Source organism: Drosophila erecta, unplaced genomic scaffold (assembly GCF_003286155.1).
Source record: "Drosophila erecta strain 14021-0224.00,06,07 unplaced genomic scaffold, DereRS2 tig00000055-arrow-pilon, whole genome shotgun sequence".
In the NCBI taxonomy this organism is placed as follows: Eukaryota; Metazoa; Arthropoda; class Insecta; order Diptera; family Drosophilidae; genus Drosophila; species Drosophila erecta.
In genome coordinates, this window is record NW_020825200.1 from 12,430,456 (window position 1) to 12,456,259 (window position 25,804).

The following is a 25,804-nucleotide window of genomic DNA, read 5'->3' on the forward strand; positions in this document are numbered from 1 at the left end:
TAACGATAAATGAATATGTTATCAAATTAATTAAATACAATTAAACAATTCATAAAATATTTCCTAAATTTCTGGAGCTGCAGTCAATTATTCTTAACACTATACAATTCTATATTTTACAAGTTAGCTATTTATAGCTAGAATAGCAGCACAGATAACAAAATATTTCAACGAGAATCTAGTGCTGGGAAGCGCGAAAAGTGCCTGGTTCTGCTGATTTATTTTGCTTTGTCCGCCGAAAAGGAAACTTGCCACAAGGACTACATTCCAAAGTTGACTTTACTATGAGCAAGAACGATGCTCAACTACATTAGAGATGCAATCATGGCACCGACAACACGCAGCAGCTCCAATAACAAGAAAAGCAGCCAGCCAGCAGGCGAAGCTCTCCAGAATGCGAGCTCACCCGACTCCATGGGAACAGTGGGTGCTCAAATGCGTGGCTACAAGGTTACTGATAACGAGCGAACGAGAAAATACGGGATAGGAGCCAATTCCCTGGAAATGCTGTTATCCAAGGCAAACAGAAAGTTCCCGGTAAGGAAAAACCAGAAAAAACTCCTGCGTAGAAGCGCGAAATATACACATACATACGTAGGGGCAGAAAGTTCCTGGCCCTGGCTATTTTCAAGGCCATGTCCCTGGCAATGGTTTCCGTGTTTGTTTGGCTCTCTTTCAATGCCACCAGTACCTACCAATGCGCATGTCCTATCTAGTAGAGCTAACCACCTGTTGAAGCTGAAGGCCCCTGAACCAGGAATTGGGCGAGACACTCCATCGACCTGGCCTTGTTATATTTTGGCCATGTCAAGGGCATTAAAATTAAATCCTTTCCTACCTTTTAGCTTCACGACTTACATTTGTATTTGGCTTCTGATGGCTTCGAAGTTTCCGACGATGAGTACTTAGGAAGTCTACCAGCTCAGACGCTGTTCATAGTTTCAGGACCGGATGCTGTCATTACAACAGGTGAGCTACACCTTAAATATATAACTCATCCCCGATTAATCTGGCTTTATCGGCCTTTAGATGCCGATTTCGAGTTTGAAAAGATGCGACAGCAATCGCCTTTGCTGAAGGTGGCTGACATTTTCTACGACTTTATCGAACAGCATCCGGAAAAGTTCCGCCGCATGATCACGGAGTACGAAGACCAAAAGCAACGTTGCGTCCTGGATAACAGCAAGGCCCACCTCAGCTTGAAGGACGAGCACGTGGAATGGTTCGCGGGCGGGGAGGAGAGGTTCCATTCGAAGGAAGAAGCCATGGCCATGCGTGCCCAGACACGTGTGCGCGGTTACTACTATAAGGCCAAGGAGCAACTGACGCGTAATCCCTTGTACCGCCAAAATGTTAAGGCCCGACAAGTGATAAATGCTGTGCTGGAAAAGTTTCGATACCTGCTCATCGGTTGCGACTTTTTCTCCATGATCTTTGACAGGAGTTGCAAGCAAAAGCATGAATTTCTGCAGCAGCACTTGGGCGAGGAGGAAACAGACGCTGGCAGAATACCCAGCAAGAGACTGAGGCAGGTAATTAAGGAGTACACAAAGGAAAACTGCATCCTCGACGAGTGGTCCACTTCCTTGTGCTCCGATCTGGGTGACTTCTACTGTCAGGGCTCCTACTCGGAGAATGGCAACAGCTGCTCAAAGCAGCACACTATCAATCCGTACGCTTCGCGAGAGAATCTCATTTTGTTCCAGGTCTGGAACCTGGACCACCAGATTGAACTGTGCCGCACAATACTTCCCGCTCTTGTGGCAAATGTGGAAGAACTTGTTAGTCATCCGCAGATAAAGTGTTCACTTCATAATAAGCAAGTGGTGGATATCTCAGTACTGGAGTACTTTCTAGAAATATTCTCGCTAAAGAACCTTAAACTAGTGCACATTGTCTGTCATGAGAGGGTTCAGCGCTCCAACCGCTCGAACGGTCGCCTTCTGTGCCCTGACTGCCATGAGTACCGCATTGTACAAGAGCTGATGGAAGTGCAAGTCGACAGTCTAACCTCTTAAATGGTATGTCAAATGGTATATTGAAAAGTTACCTAGCCAAGCAATATTGTACGCAATAACTTTACAAAATGTATCTACGAGTTTTGTTGTTGTTTTTTTTTTCCAAATACCGTGTATTCGGTTTTTGAACATTTTATGTTGCTGATCTCGTATGGGAAAAGTTGTACAAATGAAATTATATCGATCAATAGGAACGTACTGTTGAAGGTATTTACATATTAAATACGTATACTATTAACTTATATGCATTTAATGTTGATATAGCTTTTCAAACTATTAGAATTATGTGACTATGCAATATCGGTATATTATCTAGATTTAAAAGTTAGTTGATTGTAACGCTAGTAGCTGAGAATTTAAAGTTGGCGTTACATCGATCAGCAAGTCCAAACTATGAATTATGAAAATATTGTATGTTATGAAGTACATATGCATACTCGTGTAACGAATTTAAACTAAAACGTAACAGTATGAAAAGGTTTTGCTACACTTGGCTTCTCCGCACCTCTAAAAGATTCATTTATTTTATAAACAAAGTATTTAAGAGCCAAACCGTCGGTTTGATTTCCGTCGTATTCTATACAGGACAAATACAAGTTTCATGATTTTACTTCTTTATTTACTAAAAAATTTTACTGCATATAAAATTGTACAACACAAAATATATTTTATTTATGTATCAAAGTATAATATTCAAATAAATGTGAAGAGAGTTCGTATGCATACGAACCGTGTAAAAGAATAAATATTGATGACAAACAAAAGAGAATATTCATAAATGAAATAATAATGTTCGCAAGAAACAAAAATATTTAATATATTATTAGTCGTGTTTGATGTGCGCTTTCGTGTTATCCGGATACATATCAAGCATAGTCGATTTCTTGGATTTTGTTTCGTTTCGTTGTTACCTCATTGCACCTGCATTGTTCATCTTAACTTTTAGGATTAGTATGTATTCGCTTTCGCTATTTGCTTCGTAGTTGGGTTAGAAGTGTTTTGTTTGGTTTTAGTGCTGCTACCAAGTCGCGTTCAACAGAAAAAGTTTCCTCTTCAGTTACAATGATGTTTGTTAGTGTAAAAAAATTTTACTAAAAACTTGTTCCCGTTCCCAAGTTATTTGATAGTGGCGATCCTTAGAGTGTCTGGTACTTAAACTAGATAACTATAACAAGCAATCTGAATAATTTTCAGTTTCAGTTTCGTTTCGATTTCTGTATGATGCTGTTGAGTTGCTATAATTGATTTCTATGGCGTTGAGAAATAATTATAGATCCGATTGACCAGGTCCTGAAAAAGATTAAACCAAGAAGAGTGTTACTTCAAAATGATTTCAACTGGTAGAGACAAACAAATAAAGCTAACACTAAATTGTGGAAACTTTCCAGTCTTGACTTGGCCATGAACACTTATTCAGGTTCAGACTTACATATAAAGAAAACGTAAAAGTAAATAGAAAATATATAAAATAAAAAATATTGAAGCAGCAACTGAGAAAGTGCAAGTGCCAGGCAGCCAAAACAATTTTGAGAGAAAACTTCACCTTTTTTTTAAAACTTTTGTATGTATTATTCATTCAATTCAGTTCAATTCAATTTAAGTTTTGGGGTAAAAGCCATTCATTGTCATTATTAAAGTTAACGATTAATGTTTGTTAAAAATATTTTTTTCTTATTGTGTGTATAAAACAAGTTAATCGAGTATAAGAGAAAGAAACATTTAATTATGCAGTTGTAAACTCATGAATGGTTAATGTAACGAACGAGTTTTCGACAAGTCATATTGTACAATTTTTCACTTTATATTTTTCCACTCCATTATTTCGATAGTATTTATTTATGGTCTCAACAACAAATAAGGTAATCTTCATTCGTTGTTCTTTGCAAGGTGGAGTTTGCTCTCCAAGCTCAAGTTTTTAGGAAGCATTTGGGGAAGGAACTACAATAGTGTAATAAAAATATTTGCGATGTAAAAAGGATTTGCAAAAATATTTGGCGTTCATTTAACAATACATGGAATAATACATGGGAAATGGGTAATGTATTTACTCATAATATTTACTTTAAATTATTTCATAATAATTTGCGCATACAAACCTGAGTTAATTTGTTCGACTTCAGTTGCAAGGATCGCAAATATTTTTATAGACAAATTAAAAAGAATAAGGCACACAGAATTAAATTCAAACAGCGGCGAAAATAAAAGTAAATACATAGTATAGAAAGAGGACAATTTTTGGAATATTATGAAAACATTCAATTAGTTAAAACTTGGTTTTGGGTAATTTTTTAATAATTGCAATTTTAGGTACCTTAGGATTTTGAACGAGTTTTACAAAATCATTGAGTTGAGATGAAATTGGTTTTTATATTGTTGTTTATTGTGGCGCTTGATAGATTTTCAGTTTTTTTTTTCAGTTTTATATGCTTGTTATTTTTTGGTTCGATTTCATGAGTTACGGCTTACAAATTTTAAAATACTCATGTAAGTTTAGAAAATGATTTTGGTTGGTTTTTGGTATTGCGCTTTACTGAGGTAACAAACGAACGAACGAATGAACGATTTCCTTTCATTGGTTTCAATTGGTTTATTTACATGTTTAATTAGATTTAGTTTATTAATGTGTTGAGTGTATTCGATATTCATAATGTACAATGTGGATGGGTAGTTCGTGATGGTGAGATGAGAAATGCAAAGCTGGCTCTTTTTTATCACACATTCCCAGAGGCAGTGACTCTTTCGGCCAAATGCAGAAGTTTCCTAGTGTACGAGAAGTTGGGAGTGAAATCCGGCTCTGGAGATTAGCTTCTAGCCCAACTTCCTAGATACTGGAATATGTAACCACAAATAGGAAATAGGTAACTGATAGGTAATCTCCTGCTTCGATTTAAATTCGCTTTATATTTCGTTCGATTCTTAGACTCTCTTCCGAAGATTCTATTTCCCATTTGAGCCGGTCTCACATCCCTGCTAAAGACTATAGACCCGCCCTGTTATATACAAAAGGCAATTCGATGCCGTATCCTAAACTCTCCGCCAACTGCTGACGGATCGTTCCCGAGACTGAGAGTGGGAGTTCTGACGGAAGCATTCGGGACTTTTGCTGCCCCGTCCATTGGCTATTTCCGGTGACTCCGTAACCCGGGCCAAGTCCCGGTTTATCGTCTTGGAGCTGAGAACTCGCGGACACCGCACCGTCCAAGGACTGCGTCGTGGATCTTGCAGAGCACGGAAGCTCTTGGAGGGCAACACCTCGTCGCCGCTGCCACTGGCCTCGCACCAGCTGTTGTAGTAGTCAGAATACTCCTTGTCATGCTTGGGCGTGGGAGCTGGCGTGCTGTCCAGCGAACTGATCTCCTGCGCCGAGTCCATCTCCTCCACGAGAGCTTGTTTGGCGGCCGCCTGAAGGCGTTCCATGGGCAGATTTCTCAAATGCGAACTGTCGCTTTTGAGGAGCAGGCTCTGGACCAATTCATTTACCAACTTATCGCTGACCACGCGCTGGTTCTTGGCCGACGGCCCCATAATGGGCGAGGCAGGACTATTTGGAGTCGAGGGATTGTCCGCATCGATGCTGGTATTCTTGCGAAGCGGCAGCGAAAGCCGTTCCCTGCGCTGCGTCATGGTCTCCGCTTCATTCAGAGCTCCTGGATTCTGGCGCCTGGTAATGGACACATTGTGGACAATCTTCCTGCGACTGGGCTTAAACTGAAATTCATCGGCGGGTTGCACTCCCGCCTCCGGTACATCATTTTCGTCCTGCAACAGCTTAAAGAGCCTGGAATGTGTGGCTGCCCGCTGGTAGCTGGTCATCTTGCGCAGCTCAGGAAAACTCTCGGACTCTGTGTCCGTCTCAGACAGCTGACGATTCATGTCCGTAACCCCGGAGTCGTCCTCCTCAATCTCCGACTCGGACCGCTGAGTGCTGCTGTTTCGCGAGAGGGTGCCCTTACCATAGGCACTGTCCACTGATAGGGATTGCTTGGTTAATCCCTTGGCGCCATCGCTAACTGGCGAGGGAATCACCTCGAAGGCACTGATCCTGTCACGCACCGATATCTTGGGTGTTTCGCTAAACTTCTCCACGGCAAGATCAGGAAGTCCGTTGACAAGGCGCTTCACTTCCGGCTCGGGCTCGACATAGACCTCTGGTAGTTGTGGCTCCATATTGGTTGGAGTTGCATCACCTCGCTCCTCTTCCTCGGTTTCGGTTATCGCTGGCTTATGCTCCTCTACGACGACGCCATCCTCGCCTACTAACTGGTACTCACCAGGCGGTCCCAGGTTCACCTCTTGTGGCTCTTCCACTTCCAGAATAACACTGCTGCGATTGGGACTGGCATTTTGTTGTGGCGGCGACTGCTGGCCATCGATTGAGGTGTTGAAAAAGGCCATGGCCTGCCTGTAGTTGTGTCGTTTCTGTTCGGCCTCCTCGAATTGTTCTTTCTTAGATCGTTCCTTCTCCATGTCCGCCCAGAAATCGGTTTCCTCCTCATTATCGTCAGCTTCCTGTGGAGGGGAGGCCCATGTATAGACTGTAGCTGGCTCGTGCATCGAGGCCAGGGACATGGTGTCCATATGGCTGAGATTGCTTTCCTGGACTTCTTCCCGAGGCTTCTCCTCTGGCTCCTTTTCTTCCTCCGCGTCCTCCTCCTCATCTGAGCTCTCGTGTTCAAGATCCTCAAATTGCTCGGCGAGAACCTTTTCCCCTTCCACCGCGGGATCCACAATTTCGGGCTCGTGTCCTCTGGCTGCTTCTAGGGTGGCCCATACATCAATTTCTACTGCTGGTTCATCGGGTAACTTTGCTCTGAAAGCTTTGATTTCCACCGGCTTGTATGGGGTTTCCTCTACAGAATTCTGTCGTTCTTTGCGAGCCCAGAAAATTGCTGACTTATGGAACGTGACATCCTCGTCCTCATCTTCTCCTGGGTTGCGTTTGGCTTCTATCTCGGCCCAGAAGTCAATCTCCTCATCAGTATCCACTTCGCGGGGCTCTTCAGGATACTTGGTGGGATCGTAGGTGATGTCGTTGGGCTTTTCTTCATCTGCGTAAGTATTAGATGTTTCAATGTGGGCCCAAAAGTCGACGTTGTCCTCATCTGGTTGGGTGGCTTGCTCTGTCACTCCCTGAGGAGGTTCTGAATTGTATTCTGCACGTTCCCAGGTTGAACTGACTGGGTTTTCCATCTTATCTTGATTTACTAAGCCCCAGAAATCCTTCTCCTCACCCTGGTTCTCCTCTAGCGGTTGTTCAATCTCTTGTTGCTTTTCCTCAACTACAAAATGCACCTCGGCTCTTTGGGACATTGGTAACGATTCTAACTGAGCCCTAAACGTTGTTGTCCAGTGCTCCACCCTAGTCACAGCCTCTTTTTGCAAAGGGGTATAGGTTACGGTCTTCTTCTTTTTGGTCCACTGTTTTTCCTCCTTATCAGAGGTTTCCTTTTTTTCTATGCTGGCCCAGAAGTCGACTTCCTCAGCCGCATCTTCTTGCTCTGCTTTGGGCTCCGTTTCCTTTGATGTCGTAGCGAAGGTGGACCAGAAGCTATTCTTGGCTGCCTCCAGCGAAGCCTGAGTCTTGGACATGTCACCAGAAATGGGTCTTGGTGGTTTTGCCTCAGGAATATTCTCCTTGGGTCGAAGTTTTGGCTTCTCAGCTTCCGTTTCTGCTAGCTTAGAATGACTAGAGTCGGGAGTTTTCCAAAAGTTCTTGGACTGCTCCATCATTTTCTGAGCTTGCATTTTTGTGGCCATCAAAGTGGCAAAGAAGTCGAATTCCTCTTTTGGGGAGCTCTCAACTTCCGTAACGTCGTTCTTGGGCTTTGCCTGATCCCGGGATATATTATTAGTTACATCATTGGCAATTGTTTCACCCATGAATTTGTTGCGCATACCAAGGGAGAACGAAGTGGAAACGTCTTCTTCACTAGTTTTGATGGGGGTACTTATATCCTCCACTGGATATGCATTGGAGGGCCGATAGGGCTGAGCAGCCTTCTCCACCGAATTGGAGCGCGAAGAGTTTGACAAACTGATGGTCACACTGACCTCACAGTCGTCATCCTCATCATCACTTTCGACCTTGGCCACACTGAACGAGCTTACGGTAATGGGTTGTTTTTCTTCGATCTGTGTGGTATTACCGACTTCCACAGTGGCAATGTTTTCATCGTTGGAACTGCGGCTGAAAGAGAAGCGGAGTGGCAAACGAACTGTTACCGAGTTGGACTCCTCATCCTCATCGTCATCATCATCATTTTCCTCGATTTGCTTTTCAATATCATCAACTATGGTGGATCGGGAGTCATCCTTTCGAATGACTGTCTTGGCATATTCACTGCTGCGTTCTAGTTCGCTCTCTTCCTCGTATATAACACTGAGATCCTCCTCTACAACGTAATCATCTTCCATTTCCTCGATCAATCCTTCTTGCTCCTCCTCGATCTGTTCCTCTTCATCGTACAATTCATCCGCTGTAGTCACATCATCTTCATCATCGCTGCTCTCGGAGTCCAGATGCTGTTCCAGTGTTTTACCTTTGTAGACCTGCACATTTGTCACTGACTTAATGGACTGCAGGGGAGCGGGACGAGCTCCCAGTTTAGGGGTATCCTCTTCGTCATCGCTGCTCTCTTCCTCCGATTGGCTATCCGAGTTGGAGGCATTTTCGCTGGGGGATCTCTCACCCAGTTCCTTGGCTTGCTCACCTGCATAGTTTTTCTGTAGCTGTTTGGAGAGATTGGCCTGGGTGTTTCCACTGGCAATTTTGTTGATATTGGCCAATCGTTGGCTCAGCACATCGATGACCTCGTGATTATTGGTGCAAATATTTCGGGCCTTCGGTTTGCTGACTAGCTCCTCTATCTCCACAGAGTGCGCTCGTTTTGGCGACTCTCGTGGCTCCACTCGGATGTGATGTTTCATAATGACCTGCGAGGGTATATCATCGGTACTGGGAGTGATGATTATATCCGGTAGCACACTGCTGGCTCTGCTCTCTTCGGTGGAACTCTGGCTGTAACTGGGAGCCACTGGATAGGGATACGGGTGGCCATAGGGTGGCATGGCATGGAACTGAGGATAGCCAGGGGGTATTTGAGCTTCCCCAGGCTGTTGTCCATAGGGTGGCAAGGGAGGCGGATAATATGGGTAGTAATAGGGATATGGTGGAAATCCCTCTGCCTGCTTGCCATCCATCGATGGTGGAGGCGGTGGCGGTGGATATGAATAGGGATATGGCCAGGGTGCGCCCTCCCCATTGACTGGTGGAGGTGGAGGCATGTACCAGGGATACGGATACCCGAAGGCGTAGGGATACTGGGGTGGAACCGATTGCGAGCGAGGTGGCTGTGGGGGACAAGAGCTGTCCGAACTAAGAGATGAGTTTGATGAATGTGGGTTGGGATCTGTGCAGGTTGATGGGGAGGGTGTGGTTGTGCATGTGGATGATGTGTAGCTATGACGTTTATTGGTTTTACTGTTAATCTTATTATGATTATTATTATTTTCAGTACTTCCGTTGTTACTGTTATTATTATTATTATTGTTTGGGGATTCGTTCAGTTCAACATTTTCCAAATCCGAGTCCAGCTCGGTGTGAATTTTATGGTCTGAGGTCGGTTTTGTGGTACACGGTTATCAAATATAAAAGAAGAAAAAGAGAAATAGACACGGTGAGAGTGCGAACAAAATGTTTGTTGATCCGATCAATTGCGATCTGAATAACTGATTGGTTAAATGGTAAAGCGGGCTATGTACAAGTAAATGGCGCATGAGTACAAGCAAAATGGTGTGGGATGCTCAAAATTAATATCAAAAGCCATTGGGATTAGGTCAATTTAGTGTCTGGACACCATTCGCAAAAAAGGTGAAATCTCTCAAAAACGATTTTATAAAAATTACGATCCTTGGTGCAATGCTCCATGTGCTTGTATCTGAGTGAACGTGTGATCAGTAGAATTAGTGATGCTTGATGGATTGATGGATTCTGAGTATATATACAGCCATGATATTTGTCTGATAGTTGATGTGTGTATTGGTTTTAAATCTCGTAACTTAATTTCAGAAAACGATTTATCCTTCCAAGTGTATCAGTCGGCACATTGACTTCTTGGCACATCCGTACTTACCGGCATTTTCAGGTGTTGTCATTGCCTGTAGGATTTTGAATGATCGACTGGGTATAGCGCTGCCCGTGTATTTTTTGGGTTCCGGAGCTTGCTGTTCACTTGGCGGCACATATGGCTGTTGTTGTTGGGGGGTATCTAGAGAAAACCATAAGTCATTGCATGTTTTTCCGATTTGTACTTAAACTATTAAACCGTCCGTGTTTTTAGTCATGCTTAATTCTTACCATATCGTTGTTGCGTGAATCGGTTCTGAGCAGAGACGCCGTTACCTGAAACAAACATTTACTTGGTAAGCTAATGCCAACTAATTGAAGGATTTATGCAATAATATAGCTAGATTTCTACTTAGTAGTGCTGCTTAATTTGGGCTTAGCACCAGTTCTGGCAAATCTAGTCAGGACAGACACAGTAAGCTGGTTAGTCTCTATCAACCAGAAGGCGTTTTGTGGCTAAAAGCGGTTTTAGGTTTTAGTATAAGGTTTCCCAAGGACCCAAGGACACTCCCCAAGGATTAGAACTTTCACCACAACTACACTCTTACCCACCGACATACTTGTATACGGTGTTATGTATAAAATGTGATATCTGAGGATGGGCGAGGAGCAATGAGGAGGACAACCTATCGGATCTCACCTTGCGGCGACCAAGTGAGTGGCGTACCCGACTGTTGATGGTTATTCTGCTGCTCCTGTCCGATTTGCAGGCGTCGCATCTGCTCGATGGTCGGACTATTCCTGGCCTGCTGGGCGCTCATCTGGCGGGCGAACTGCGGCCGCTGCAGCTCCGCCTCCTGGGGCGTCTGCTGCAGGTCCTGCCGCGAGTCCTGTCGCAAATCCCCATTCCCGCTTCCATCGTCCACGGTGTCGGTTATCTTTTGCAAAATTCTAAACGATTTCGATTGGATGGGCGGTGAGCGTGGATCGCTGCAAGTAGATATAGGCGTGTGTTAGGTTAGGTTGTTGGTTAGCATGCCATCGAAAATGACTGAAATCAACCGAATTACAACGATTTTGTTTGGTGCGCACGAAACGTTTGAATTATTGGTTACGTTTAGCTTGGATTTATGATTGGCAATTATTAAGGAAACCGAATTTTTGTAAAATTTTGCATTAATGTAATACAAGCGGGAGTGCGAATGTAATGTGCGGCTAACTACGATGCGAAAATGTCTAATCAATTTTACATTTAACCTACTTTTATCTATGGTTGTGATGCGAAACAATTTGGAATTAGTTCAAAAGGAAGATTCATTTTAATTCATATTTAATTAAAAAATTTGAAAATTTAATGATACCTTCAAGATTAACTTTTTTAAAAACATTGCACAAAGCATATTCTTAAGAAATATGCGCCAGAACCGCTTCCTAAGTTTAAAAAATCAAAAGAACTTCACTTTCGAATTGAGTGAAAAGTTTTATAGAAGAATGCATGACATGAGGTATTGATGCTGTTCAGTATACTCTGGTGGGCACAGTGCTCTCGTACTACCTGAGACGATTCTTTCTGTAGAGGATCTCCGCCTCGAGCGGACACTGGTGCACATACAAATTGTAATTGCCACTAAGTTGTTGGTTGTTTTAGTTGGTAGAAAAGCACAAAATTAAATCGCATTAGTGCGGGCCAATTATTGGGAGTTGGTAAAGCACAAGGATAGCCGGCGGAAGGGTAAATCCTCCGCAAACAAGAGTTGACTTACTTTTGCAGCAGCACTGGCGACTGGGAAACTGGACCACCGCGTCCTCCCTCGATGGCTATTGGGATTAACCGTGTGGCATTCCCATTGGTGTTGTTACTCGTACTCGATGGCTGATTGGGCGACAGGACTCGCTGGGCTTGAGGTGGGTAATTCTGGTAACCTTGATCGACAAATTGATTAGCTGAGCGTATTATGTGACCTGCAGGCGCTTTCGTGGGAAAGAAAGAGTATACATAGACACGTTTTGATGTAAATGTTGGAGAGTTACACATTTGGACGAGAGCGGGGTTTTGGGAAAATCATACACGGGTGAAAGTCATTCCTTTGGAGTGGAGAGTGCACGGGAGTTTCGGAGAGTTTGGGGTGGGAATAAACTACGTAGGGTATTAGTCACAAACATTTACGGGTTTTAGGGAAGCGCCACACATATTGTACAGAACATAAAAGCATTATGCTGTCGTGTAAACTTACCACCAAAGTTCGGCTGAGCTGCGGCATACGTCGGCGTCTGTTCTAGAGTTATCGGTATGATACGCTCCTAAAAATAAATATAATTTTATATGAAATTAAAGTTTATACAGAAAGTATAAAAGCGGCTTAGTTTTTTCTACATGTGCCCTCTTTGCTTTTTCAATACATTTCTTGGAACATTATTGAGCTTTATATGATTGTAAGACACCATTTGCCGGTTTGAGCTCGTCGTATGCAGGTCACGATCTCGACTAGCATCTAGCTTAAAACGAAGTACCGTTGTCGCTTGACCTCAACTTGTTTACAAAGCTCTTTTAATTATTTACCAAAATGCTTTAGTTCTAAACTCACCCGTGGAGCACTTTGATTTGTGTTATTGCTGCTGTTGCCATTGGTGTTTAAGTTGATCTGCAAACGGAGTCCTCCAGGCTGTGGATTTGATCCGAAGTTCTGCAGACTGATGGGGGCGGCTGTTATTGGCGTTGGTCCGTAGCCATTACCTTGGACCAACTGCGGCTGGTAGAAGGATGTCTGCTGCTGCTGCTGTGGCTGCGATTGAGGTACGACTTGGGGCTGCGGTGCCGGGGTGGTCTGACGCAAAGTGGAGGGCAGGACGTTGCCATTCTCTTCGGGACGAGCCCAAGGAGCCTGCTCCTTGCTGGCCGGCTGTGAGCTGAGCCATCGCATCGGTTGGTTGTTCTGTGGCTGCTGCTGCTGCTGCTGTGGAAGTTGGCGCATCGGAGAATCCCGAGCAGATGACTGCTGCTGCTGTTGCAAAAGGATTCGTTGGGCCTGCGGCTCAGTGGGCTGGGCCAATGGAGCTATGTAAAGCGATCCAACGTTGGTCTATGCATTGAGAAATAGGAAAAATAATACAGTATTTGTTAATCACCAATACTTTGCTAACATGTTTAATATGGTGTTTGGATTTCCCCATGAAATTTAGCGCTCGCCAGTTTCCTCAAGTTCAAAATTCGTGTTTGGCCTTTGCTTGTGCCTAATTTTAGACGCTGCACTTGGTAAATGCATCCAATGCATTTCTCTCAAAGATTTTGGTTTAAAAATATCCCAATGTGCTTCCGCGAACAGAGATTGCCATTAATTTTAGGCGCTCCACTCATTTGCATTGTATCAACGTGAATATTTAATATTACTTATCATGTGTATCGGAAATTACTCATAGGCCACTCAGAGGCTTGCACAATGATGCTCAATGGCGTATGAGCAATATAGTTAAAGGTCATTGCGATATGGAAATAACACAAAACTTAAATATTCAGAAAAGTTGCGAAAAGTCGGTTTTAAAATGAGTAAGGTAAATAATAGATCACTCACCGGCTTTGCTGCTCCGCCAAATTGGTTTTGTTGAGTGCCAAAGTTCTGCTGTTGCTGCTGTGAATTGAACGTGTTTGCTGCCGGTGCTTCATTCCTTGCCGGACTGAAGACATCGCGAGATCTTTGTTGCTGCTGAACATTGTTGTAGATGGGTTGTGGATGCGATTCCAGTTGCTGCTGCGCTCCAGGCTGAGCACGTTGGGTGCGCCATGGCACTGATTGAGCTGCCTGTTGCTGCTGCTGTTGTTGCTGCTGCTGCTGCTGCTGCTGTTGCAGCTGCTGCTGCTGCTGCTGCTGCTGCTGCTGTTGCAGCTGTTGCTGCTGTTGCTGCTGGAACTGCTGTTGCTGCAGCTGCTGGAGCTGTTGCTGCTGCTGCTGCACCTGAGCCAGCGGCGATATTGCTGTTGGTGGACGTTGTTGCGGTGACTGTTGCTGTTGCAGCTGTGCGAACCGGAAGGGGCTCTCAGTGGATCGCTGTGCTTGCTGCTGCTGCTGCTGCGCCTCGAAGGGCGATTTCGGACTGTCCGTCTGACGAGTGTAGACGCTCACCGCAGGCGATGTGGGCATGGGCACACTGCGGAACTCCGGACGTGTTGCAGATGGCTGCTCCGGCTGTTGCAGTTGCTGTTGCTGCTGCTGCTGCTGCTGTTGCGGCGGTGTTGCCGGTGGCGTTGGCTGTTGGTATTGCACCGGTGGACTCTTGGCCACGGGCGGCACTTGCTGGGTCGGCGTGTAAGGACTATAGCTGCTTTCCACGCTAGCTGCCGATGGTCTGGGACCTATATTTAACAGAGGAAAAATAGTTCGTTAGCCACCACTTTCTTCAAATTCATCAGTTTATTAGTGCTGTTAGTGGGGGATTGTGAGCCAATTTGTAGGGCCTTTTGGATGACTGGTTAGTCGAATGGGTTCTTTTAGCAGAAGCAACCTCAACCGCTTAGTAAGAGCTGGCGATGTGTGATGAGTCGTATCGGGATCAGTAGCTGAACCAAAACCACCCAAAAAGTAAGGCGAGCCAAATCCTTGGGGGCTCTGCTCACCATCAACGGCATCGGATGTAGTGCTGCTATATCCTTCATTCGCGCCAGTTGCCACCTCGGGCAGGGGGCTCTTGGAGCGATCCTTAATGTACTCGTCCTTCCAGAACGTGTTCTTCTCCACGGGCGGGGCCACCTTGCGGAGTGCAGCCATGGGATTTGGCGGTATCTTGATCTCCGGCCGGAAGCCCAGTGGCGGTGGCTCAAAACGCTGCGGAGTTGGCGATTTGCGCGCCGTAGCCGGGGAACCGGGGGCACTCAGACGCCCAGTGGGTGGCGCTAATGTGCTGGGTTGTTGTGGGGGTGGTGGTGGGGGTGCGGCACTAGCACCTTGGGTGCCATTCTTACCCGACTGTGGTTGCGGCGGTGGTGGCGGTGGCAGCACCTGGAACGGCATGCCCATGGCAGCGGCTCCAATCGAACTGGCTGCCCCACTTGGGCCGCCTGGCGACTGTGGCTGGGCTGGTCTGTTCTGTTGGGCGGCTCCGGTGGCTCCTTCCGACTGGGCATTGCGCGCCAGCCGCTTGGCCATCCGCTCCGAGCGGATCTGGGAGAGATCTATGCCGCCGGGCGTGTAGGTGAAGGGCTTCTTGTCTTTTGTCATCATCGCGTTCTGCACGCACGCGGGCGCCTCGTAGCCACCGTTTCCGGATCCGCCTCCTCCGCGCTGTCCATAACTGCAATATTTCAACAAATTAAATATATTTTTGCAATATTTTTAATTAATAAATATTTCAGGATTCTGCTCAAGGTAATCTTTGATTCTGTATACCTTGTGCTGCTGAAAACATAATATTCTTATCATTTGTTAGTTAGATATATTCTGTACACACTACTAAGCCTCATCATCTTATGAATTACTAACAAGGAAAGGGAAATATGATATTTCTGATAAGCACAAGACCGTTGGATTATGATAATTTTTAATAAATACAAGCCAAAAGCTTTCAATACTTTAATCTTTTGAGTAAAGTTGTTATTATTTTTTTCGCAACCCAGCGATCATGCTAATCTGGCTTCCTCTCCAATTTGTTTGGGCTATTTATCATAATTTCTGTTAAGTCTTTTCTAATTTATTGTTTCGCTATTCAATTGTATTGTTTTCCTTTCTTCGCCGCTGCTGCGACTTATTAGTCCATCATCGATAGTTCAACGAGCCAATGTTTTGATGTTTTAACGATCAAGGGGAAAGTGAGTTCAAGTTGTTGCGGTCGACCGTCCGTAAAAGGTGAGACGACTGATGAAGTGCCAAATTTGAAAGGTTGAAAGTGAGAAGTTATTGTGGCATCACAGCCATAAAGAGGTCCATTGAAGAAATTGGCTGAATTAATTTCTTTATAAAAAATTCGTAAGACAGCCATAGGAGCACATAGATAGGGGGAATTCAACAATTAGAGTAGCTTAATGCCTTTTCTTAATTGAGGTAAGAAAAGCTAAACCCTCAGAGAATCTAAGGAAAATGAATATGGTAAAGATGGGTGTATTTAATGCCTCTTTAAGCTTGTGAAAATTTCCCATTTGCACTTTCCCAGTCCCGTTGCATATGTCTTCATGTACGAGCATCCCACTTCCCAGTCAGCGACGAATTTTCTCCGCATAATTTGCCTATTTAAAATGCGTTAAACGTTAACAATTCGCTAATTAAAAGCGAAAATCGAAGACGTTCGGCGACAATATGCGTTCTCGTTAACGGTGGCTCGACCAGAAAGCCCGTTTATGCCGAAAGAAAGTGATGGAGTTCGGGATCGGGTTCTGAAAAGTTGTCAGGCCCGTTTGACATGAGCTTGGTCTGCGTGGATGATGCCGCCGATTCGCCTCCAAGTGGGTCAGGCGAACAGGAACAGGTGATGTCTGCCTGGCAGTTGTTCCATAAAGTTGACACGGCCAAAACTCTGCGGTCTCGCCAAATTATAAAGAAATAAGCCAAGTGAACAAAGCACCCTACTCTGGAAACCGCAAATGCGAAGGCCAAGTTGTGTGGGAAAACGATTGCGAAACTCACCCACAACTGGCTTACATGCAAATTGGAGCGCGTGCATCAAAGTCAAATGCAAATGACGTAACTCCCTGCGGTTAGTGACTGAAAATCGCATTTAAATCGAATCGAAACAAAACAAATCTTTAATTGCCCCCATATTTGGGATGGTCGAAGAAATGCCGTCAGCTCCTTATAGACGGCACGGTGGAAAGCAAAAACTATGGATACAAATGCCCAGTCAGGTTGGGACACTTTTTGTTGAACTTGCCATTGATTATGTGCGAATTAATAGCACCAACAGCTTCCATAGTTGACGAGGCGTGCCCAAAATTGCGAGGTCGTTCAGTTCAGATCGGTCTGTTGCCCGTTTATTGACTCGATCGGGTTGCTTTATGGCCGACTAGGAAATGCAGCTTACACAACAGTTTTGTTAACTGTTTTTCTGTATTAAACATTAGCCCGCTGCCATATTGGGCTGGCTTATAAAAGTTATTAAACACCGTGACAAGCCTGGAAAAATGTCAGTTTAATGTACTAAACATTTCCTGAACCCCAAAGCAGTGTAAATTCCCATACATTGTACTCGATTTCAGTGTTCGTCACGCATATTTAACTAAGAAATTCGTTGCCAAAATTTTTGGAAAACAAAAGAATCGTTAAAAACTTAAAGATACACGCGCTCAAATCACAGATGTCGCCTGATGACGTCAATTGGCGGGTACGTGGCGTCAGTACTTGGTACTTGGGGATGCGGATAGAAACAATTGACCACAAGACGAGACCACCAACTGTTTGCTAGCCACTGACAGACTTGGCAATTAAAATGTCAGAGCACCAGGAAAAACTTTAGAGGAACCGGGAAGAAATAACCAAGTAAACGAACAATCAACTAGCATACAAAGTTCGCCTATAATCATAATGCAACATGACTAATTAGCTGGCACAAGTTCACTTATATGCTTTGTGAATCATATGCAAATGCGATGCACTTGCATTTTGCCTTAAATAAACATACAATTCTATAAATAAATGTATATCCATTTTACTGACTAATGACTGGGCTTTATGATTGGCCAAAAATAAATGTAAAATAGCTGAAATCCTCTACTCGCAGCTGTTCATGCGTGAGTTCAAAACATGCAATGGTAACAAAACAATCACAATTTCAAATTTAAATGATAGAAAAACATCTATGCGATTCGAGGTTTCACTTTTCTAATTTGTTGTAGTGTGTGTGACTTTAATTTTGCCTTTTCGCATGCAAATGAGCGTGCAAAAATGTATCTACAGGCATTTGCAACTAACTGGGAACCGGGTGGATCCACAAGATACGGGTGATGTCTGCTGGAAAGCACTGGAAATCTGATTGATGAACCCGTTGGCATCCCTTCTTTCGCTTATTTCGCTTATGAGTTGTTTATACTACATATTATTGCTAAGTACATTATCTGTAGGAATATTACTGCTTTATGTAGGATTTCAGGCCAATTACACTGTGTACATTTTACATGTTTTTAATATATTTAAAATATTTTTGATACATTTTAGTCCTGTTCGATCATATCCCGTACTACCCTCTAGTAAAAGCAAACTAGTTGCCTGAAGAATCTGCAGTTGCAGCTGGCCGCGCATATTTCAAGATCAAGGGCAGCCAGCAGAAGTAGAAGAAGAAGTAAGAACTTGAAAGCTGCCACATGCAACATGACATAATGATAGTCATTGTCCGCCCGTCTTGGCTATAAATAGCTGGGACCTGAAGTCGGAGATCGGCAGATCGGAAGATCGCGAGTACAGGGTGCTCCGTCCAGCCGCCCACATTCCACAGTTGAGCTAATCTAGCGATAAATATTTACTTGGAAATGGCTCTTGCCTTGGCATTTTGGCTTTAGCAGAGTTAGCTATATTAATATAGATATAGCGAACTTACGGCGATTCCAGGCCGTTCCGATGGGCGTCCCCGTTCACGGGCAGCTCCGACAACTGGAATCCTCGATCCTGACGAACCATATATGCGGGCAGAGTCTCGATGATGGCATTGGCCTTATCATTGTAAGAACCAAGTAGTTCCCGGTACTTGGAGTAGACGACGCGCTTCAGCTGCGGATTCTTGGCCGACACGGAGGCGGTTGATGGCGACGGCGACGGAGATTGCAGCGTTGAGGTGGCCATTGCGTAGTCTTATTTACTTGTTTTTGTAGGTTTATTCTAATTCACTTTTGTTTTTCACTGTTTTATCTGAGTTTCGCTTTTGAATTGCACTTGCATAGCACAGAAATGAGTCGACTTTCAGTCAAATGAAGCAAATGGGTTTTAGGAAAGGCCACAGCAAAACTAATCCACATCAGATCTTCATTTATAGATACCAAATAGATAATTAGTTTTTAAATTTAAAAAGAAACTCAGGGTTTTGCCATTTTCCATCTGCTTTCCCCGTTGTCTAGGTCTGTTCTGAATCGCTTTAGAAGCTAAACAATTTAAATGAAAATATTTGCAGCCCATTTGCCAGGTTGCAAGTGCCCTTATCAGTAAATGAGCGCTGAACGAACAAAGAGTTACAATTCAAGCAGCCCAGTACAATGGGTTGTATGTACAAGCGATGTACATTTGGCCGATCTGGGGACATGCTAACAAAGGTGCTGTATTGGAGCCTAGGTGGTCGAATGACTCAACGATCGATTGTGGGAATTGAATTCAACCTTTTTGACAAGGGGCAGCCGGCAAATGGTCTGCTGACTCATATCGGCGGAGAAGAATCACTGACATTTTCGGGGGAGCCTATAACAGAATCACTATGTGGAGCAGCTGTCTTCCGTCTCGGGCTTACGCAGTTGAATTATTATTAGGCATGAGCTAATGTGCTCCGAATTAAGATGGCATTGCCTGGCCTTTCTGATAATATCCGACTATAATCACTCACTCACTAAATATTAAATTGAAAACACACGCGCTGCGCACAAAAGTATCTCGTAGGTTCGTTTGTATCTGTGTCTGTATCTGTATCTGAGGAGCGCACTGGGCGACTGATCGCAGCGGACTCTCGAGGCGCATTGAAGTCGAGTTCGGTTCGCCGGAGGTTGGACGGCACATCTGAGTCGGGTTGTTCGGCAACTTGTTGCAGATACATTTCCAGTGGCTTTGGTGGTATTGGTGGTGCCTCAAAAGGAAAACCGATCGCTTGACAAACGGCCGACTGGCACGCGGACTGTAGAGCAATTTATTTGTCTGTCAATGCAGTTCGATGATGGCGACAAATTTCCAGCTAAACGCCAAAAAGACTTTGCGACGCTTTCGTTTATCTGTATCTGGTATCTTTCGGCTGTATCTGCATCTCTTATCGTGCTACTAATTGTTTTCACTCTACTGTCATGTCGTCTGCTTATTACTTCTGTCGCTTTTCACGATTAAAACAAATCGAAAGAACGGGTACGAGTATCTCCCACTTTGGCATTATCTTTAGTTCGGAGGATTTCTTTATCGAATCTGCGCACTCGGTTTGCTCTAATTAACTCATTGGAACAAGCATCTGCGGAAATGTGGCCCACTAGCCTTGACAGAAAAATAAGTTGTTATCTTTCTGCTGTTTTTTTCTGTTATATTTTTTATTTTTTGCGACTGCTTTGTGCGCAGTTAAATAATAATTGGCAAGAAAGCGTTAAGGAATTTAAAACGCGGAATGACTGGGCTAAAAGTATTTTCTTTTTCCGCTCGACATCCACAATTTGTACGAAGTAAAAAACTTAAAATGCCACAAAGAAGGGGAAAGTCAAGAGACCACATCGGCAAACGATTATTGTGGATAGTTCTGGTCATCTACTTTCATTTCATCACATTATATAGTTTTAACCATGTCCGAGCTGTAGCTCTAATTTATTGAGTGAATCATTTAGGAAGATCGAATAGTTGACTTTTAATAATTATGTTTTGGACCTATAAATTGCCCCATAAGTTTTAGTCGCCTTGTGGGAAAGTTTATCATTCATTTGAATTTCCTTTCAAGTCACTGACATTCTATAGACCTTACATTCGAGATATAACTGATTTGTCATTTTCATTTGCTGAATATAACTGAGAGAAATAAAATTGATCCAGTTTCGAAACTATGGTAAGTTAAAACAACGGCAAGGAAAACTATGCAACTATAAAAAGAACTTGAACTATGCATTCCATGTAATCCCAACAAGAACAACCGGTTCGCCCATTTGAATCTGGAGGCGCTCTATGGAATCCCGCTGTTGTGTCCAGTGACCAAGTGCCAGTCGCAGATGTCGCCACTCGAGATGCTGGCCCATTTGCTGATGCGGCACAGTCCGCAGGAATCGATGATCGAGATCGGCGAAGACGTGCCGAAGCAGTACGAAGTGGAGGTGGATAAATTGACACCAGGTCGGAATCATTCGATGGGAGTCATAGCCTATGGAGGATCCCCGAAGACGGGTCTCAGCTTTGCGGTTACTCCGGATCTGCAGGTCGTCCACCATTTGCCCATTATACTGATGCTTTATGTTAGTCCTCCTGTCCTGAACACGGAACAGACCTACATATTCTACCTGGTGAGTCCTGTGGCCTCCAGGCTAGTGAGTGCCCATGTAACACTCCTCGACGGGGCCCATGCCCACGAGAAGCACGGATTGCGTTGCCTCCGCAATTCCCTGGACAGTCCATTGACAGATAGCGAGGGTCGGCTGTATTGCAACACGGACTACCTCCTCTACACGGCCAACGACATCCGGGAGCTGTGCCTCTCCGGAAAGCAGCGCAGGATCTTCGTCAAGATTGTGCTGCACGGTGAACCCGATCCCCTCGAGGTGGACGCCTAGCAAAAGGTGTCCGATTGAGTGACTCATTTGGTTCAATAAACACTTAAGTGCTGCGCCGCCAATTGACGCACACTTGAAACTCGAGTGGCTGTCAATAATATTCTTTCCTCAAAGAACTGTCAGTAAAATTGGTTTCCCTATTCATTCAATATCTCTGTTTTGGCTGCCGGAAACTGGGTCAGACTGAGATATTTGGCTTTGTGCAGACATCAATCATGGGGGCCATCTAATTAGTTAGCCACAGGCCTCTGATTGTAGAAAATACTAGAGTCATTTCTTCTGACCGTGAAGAATGGGATTTTTAATTATGTGTTAAATGTTGCTGTGCTCTTTTCGAAAAACAATTTCGTTTTGTTTTCTCTTTTCACTTTCGTTTCATTTAATGACCCACTTTGCTGCGTTGCAGTGGGACACTATTAGATTCTATTCTCACGCCAGGTTCTTAAATGCAACCGCGATTAAAACGTAATAATCCATTCAGATCTTCAATTTGGATAATTAAAGATTTTTAATCATAATAAATAGTTTAAAAAAATGTATTTACATATTATATTATAAATATATACACAGTATATTAAATGTTTAGATCAACGCCTGTTGGTCTGGCGATTAGTCCCATAAATTTGCCCAAAACTATGGGAAAATTAACTAGAGGCGAGAAACATAAACACTTACAAATACACAGATGCGAGCTATTTATAACTCAATTTTGAAAATATAAAGCGAACAAAACTTATACCCCATTAAATACAAAACGATCTCTCAGGAAAGTAAAAGGCAAAACAAAGATGGATAATCCAATAAAGTAGCTTTTCCCCATCAACACCCACCACCGAAGGCACGAGCGCGTATGAAACTATGATATTTCTGGCTTTTTTGATGTAGCTGACCTTGAAAAACTATCTGAACGACGGGGAAAAAAGTTGTACGTACGCAAAAAATGAAAGAAAAACAAACGCAATCAGGGAAGCCATTCATCACTTTCTACGTCCACTTGAGTGTGCAACTCGTTTTGCATTTGTCATTTAGCTGCGTTGATTGCATGACATGAGCACATCAGACAGGGAGCCGTTGGGTCTGCGATTGGGTTTGGGATTGGGTCTGGTCGGTACTCGCAATTATTTATATTAATCTGGCCTGGGTCAACGTCAGCGATCCCAGGTGAAAGCGAAACGCGGACTCTGCCCCAAAAGCCCGTTGCACAATCGATGGCGGTAATATTTCTCATTCAGTTGTCTTGCGGAATATATGCGCATACAAACGCGAATTTCTGTATATTTTTCCTACCATGACCACATGTCGTCATTCATGGTCGGTCGTTTTTGGTCAGATAGGCAACCAAATCCAGCCAGCGCCTTTTTGCGATTTTTCAAAAATTTCCTGCAGCTCGAATTGGTGCTGGATGAAAAATTGCCATGTTATTGATTTGTAAAAATGCAAAAAATAACCGAACCATGAAAATTCGATTTTTGTTTGTGGAGAAAGTGTGAAGAAATAAAACACGCACAACCAAAACATTTTCCGTGAAAACAAACAAATAATACAATTCATGGAAAAATCTGGGAAAAATGGTTTTAATTTTTACAATTTCCAAAAGAAAACATTTTTAGTATAATTCTGTGATTGTTTATAAGTTTTGAATATTTTAAAGACACATATTTAAAAAAATAACCAAAGTTTTGAGTTGTCTCACAAAATAATTGAACTATGAAAACGCGTCTTTAGTGAGCTACATTTTACTGCACATTGATTGTGTCTCCTCCATCAATCAAATTTTATTCCGAGGCATAAAGGCAAGTGAATCATTGAGTCAACTATCATGGGAACGATCTAGGTACATTCACATCGCTGTCCAATAATCAATTCCCAATGCTGTTGAACTGTCATATGGGTGTGGTTTTATTTCTTCTGCCTTATCCACTGGGGAATCTTCCTTTGGGTTTAGTACCCTATTCCGCATACAAATTTCACGGTCAACTGCGACCAACTTGAACTTGGGACAAGAAATCTGTTTACGAATTTTACAAGTGCAAAAATGTATAAAATAAATAAACTCACACCTGATTTACGCAATCAACAAAAGTGAAAAATAAACCGACAAAGAAGTGTGAAAATAATTGTCGCTGACAAAAATCAAAGTCATGTCTGGTAATGCATCACAGTCTCAGGCATTAAAATGCGAATAATAATTTAAGCTAAAATAAACATTAACACTTTAAATACATGTACATGGTCAATATTTATTCCAAGTTCACACGTAAAATTTGTAAGTACGCATAGTCTTACAACATATACATTTCATACATTGTTAAACGTGGCGTATACTTGATGTTTTACCCTATTATAATACGTAATTCAATTAAGACCAAAACTTCTAAAAGTGAAATATAAACAATGAAAATTAAGAAAGCCCGAAATTCAATATTCAAATAGAGGTCTTAGTGCTTCTTATTTTTTCCTAATGCTTGACCCAATTTTCTCGATCTATTATCGCAGACTTCCGTGGGTGCTGAAAATTTATGCGCCACACATCAACGTCAACAGCGAAATGCAAAAAAATTATACTGACTGAGGAACGAGAAAAAAAAATAAAACAAATGCATTTTATGCCAAATTCCTGGCTTTTTGTTTTGAAAGCTTCTTGAGTTCTCGTTTTTATGATGTGCGTGGCTTCGAAGGAAACTTCCGGTGAATGCCGTCAGCCGTCTAAATACCCCACACGTGTGCCAATTGCCTCTAGACGAAGCCAAAAGACAGCTGCTGCCGGGTCTAAAACACAAAACTGTACACCAGCACAGGGTCCGAGTGAGATGTTGTAGAAAAATGGGAAATTTAATTAATTAATTCGCTTAGAAAAGCAGGGGAAAACACCGAAAGTGTCGCCTGCCAAAAGCGCGTGCAACATGGGACCAGCCAAAGAAAAGAAAAAACTATATAGAGATTCGAGTGTGGGCGTGGGGCATCGATGGCCTTCAAAAAACTCGTGTGTGAGCCTTAATTGTAGCGGAGATCATAAAAACGTTCAGACTACAGATACTTATAGGCCCATACAACTGTGGTCAGAACAATAGTGGTGGCCAAAAGACTTGTAAGTGCCTATAAGACTCATAAAGCCAACTTTTTAAATTACACATGGCCACGAAAAGGTTTAAAATTATTTTAAATATCTTTAATAGGTCTGTTAGACAGATCAGCAGTAAAAAATATTATTAAAATAAACCACATTTGTTGATTGAACTATTCTTTTGCCGCAGTTTAAGAAAACTAGCGCTAATATATAGAATTGTGCTTTAGATACATACATCTGTTTTATGTTATGTGGTTTGGATTTTCCCCGGCAAAAATCGGGTGTACTTTTTATTAGTTTATAAGAAAATATAGAAATATTTATTATGATAAATAGTCATAAAATAAGTCAGTTATTTTGTTCCTTTCCAGAATTGCGAAAGTAATCCTTACTGCAACTATGTTTTCTTTTAGAACTCTTAGCACTACATTTTTAACTTACCCAGAACTCATGTCAGCCGCTTTTTCCGTATTTCAAGTTCAACTTCAAAACACTTTAACACCACGCCTACACACAGCCGCCAGTCGGAAGAAATCGCGATATTTAGATTTTGTCGTAGGCGTTGGTTTTCGCCAAACGCACGCAAGTTCTACGAAAAGATTTTGCAAACGACGCCTATGCACACAAAAACACTGAAAAATGTATGGAAAATTATTATTAAATTATGAATATTGAATCGAAAATTATTTTTCATCAAAAATCACGCGTTCTTATATAATTTGCGGCACGGACACAAGCGATCCACTCGGAAATAGTTTTTCCCACAAGTACATTCATATATGTATGTATGTACATATAATATAATGTGTTCAATATCGTGCCGATTTTGATATGCATATACTCGTATATAGAAACTAGTTAGTAAGGCTATGACTTTCGGGTTTTGCACTGTTTCAAAACTATGAAACCCTTTTCACCAACGTTCTTTTCGATATTTTGTAATTTGCTATTTTTAAAACGCGGCGCGACGCAATGCTCACTTTTGCCAGAGAAAATACTCGTATCTATATCTATATATATTCGTATATATATACAGCCCAGCTAGATGGTATAGATATATCTATGTGTTAGTTTCTAGTTGAAAATTTCTTTATTTCGGATGGTTTTCTCGTTTGCAACGCGTTCAAGTTAGCAGCCCAAGTCGCACTGAATTCGCACACGAAATTTTCTCGGCCGAAAAGCCGAAAAGCACATTTCACATTTCGAAATAAATGCTCCTTCTTCTTCAGTACATATTCTATTCGACCATCGGT

General features: G+C 43.0%; 3 protein-coding genes across 16 annotated transcripts; 2 read left to right on the forward strand and 1 right to left on the reverse strand.

The window, feature by feature from the left end:
• The first annotated feature begins 156 nt into the window (after window positions 1-156).
• On the forward strand, window positions 157-2,748 carry LOC6542024 (DNA fragmentation factor subunit beta). Its single transcript, XM_001969613.3, has 3 exons — window positions 157-537; window positions 846-969; window positions 1,030-2,748. Exons 1-3 carry the CDS (start codon window positions 298-300, stop codon window positions 2,016-2,018), a joined length of 1,353 nt encoding a protein of 450 aa, XP_001969649.1. The 5' UTR covers window positions 157-297; the 3' UTR covers window positions 2,019-2,748.
• LOC6542286 (transcription factor SPT20 homolog) lies at window positions 2,616-25,705 on the reverse strand. Of its 14 annotated transcripts, none has more exons than XM_026979737.1 (11): window positions 25,532-25,705; window positions 24,993-25,183; window positions 14,693-15,366; window positions 13,653-14,431; window positions 12,669-13,163; window positions 12,318-12,384; window positions 11,847-12,006; window positions 10,784-11,073; window positions 10,375-10,419; window positions 10,151-10,285; window positions 2,616-3,308 (listed from the first exon to the last, which is right to left on the reverse strand). In XM_026979737.1, the coding sequence occupies exons 2-11, from the start codon at window positions 25,001-25,003 to the stop codon at window positions 3,286-3,288; spliced, it is 2,679 nt and encodes an 892-aa protein (XP_026835538.1). In that variant the 5' UTR covers window positions 25,004-25,183; window positions 25,532-25,705; the 3' UTR covers window positions 2,616-3,285. The 14 variants fall into 14 exon arrangements, with proteins under 14 accessions (XP_026835538.1, XP_026835537.1, XP_026835533.1 ...); XM_026979736.1 differs by having other exon boundaries at window positions 11,847-12,054; XM_026979732.1 differs by lacking the exons at window positions 24,993-25,183; window positions 25,532-25,705 and adding exons at window positions 18,595-19,014; window positions 19,589-19,737 and having other exon boundaries at window positions 11,847-12,054.
• On the forward strand, window positions 20,692-21,633 carry LOC6542227. The gene is made up of 2 exons (XM_001969615.3): window positions 20,692-20,769; window positions 20,849-21,633. The coding sequence occupies exons 1-2, from the start codon at window positions 20,767-20,769 to the stop codon at window positions 21,482-21,484; spliced, it is 639 nt and encodes a 212-aa protein (XP_001969651.1). The 5' UTR covers window positions 20,692-20,766; the 3' UTR covers window positions 21,485-21,633.
• Window positions 25,706-25,804: the final 99 nt, after the last annotated feature.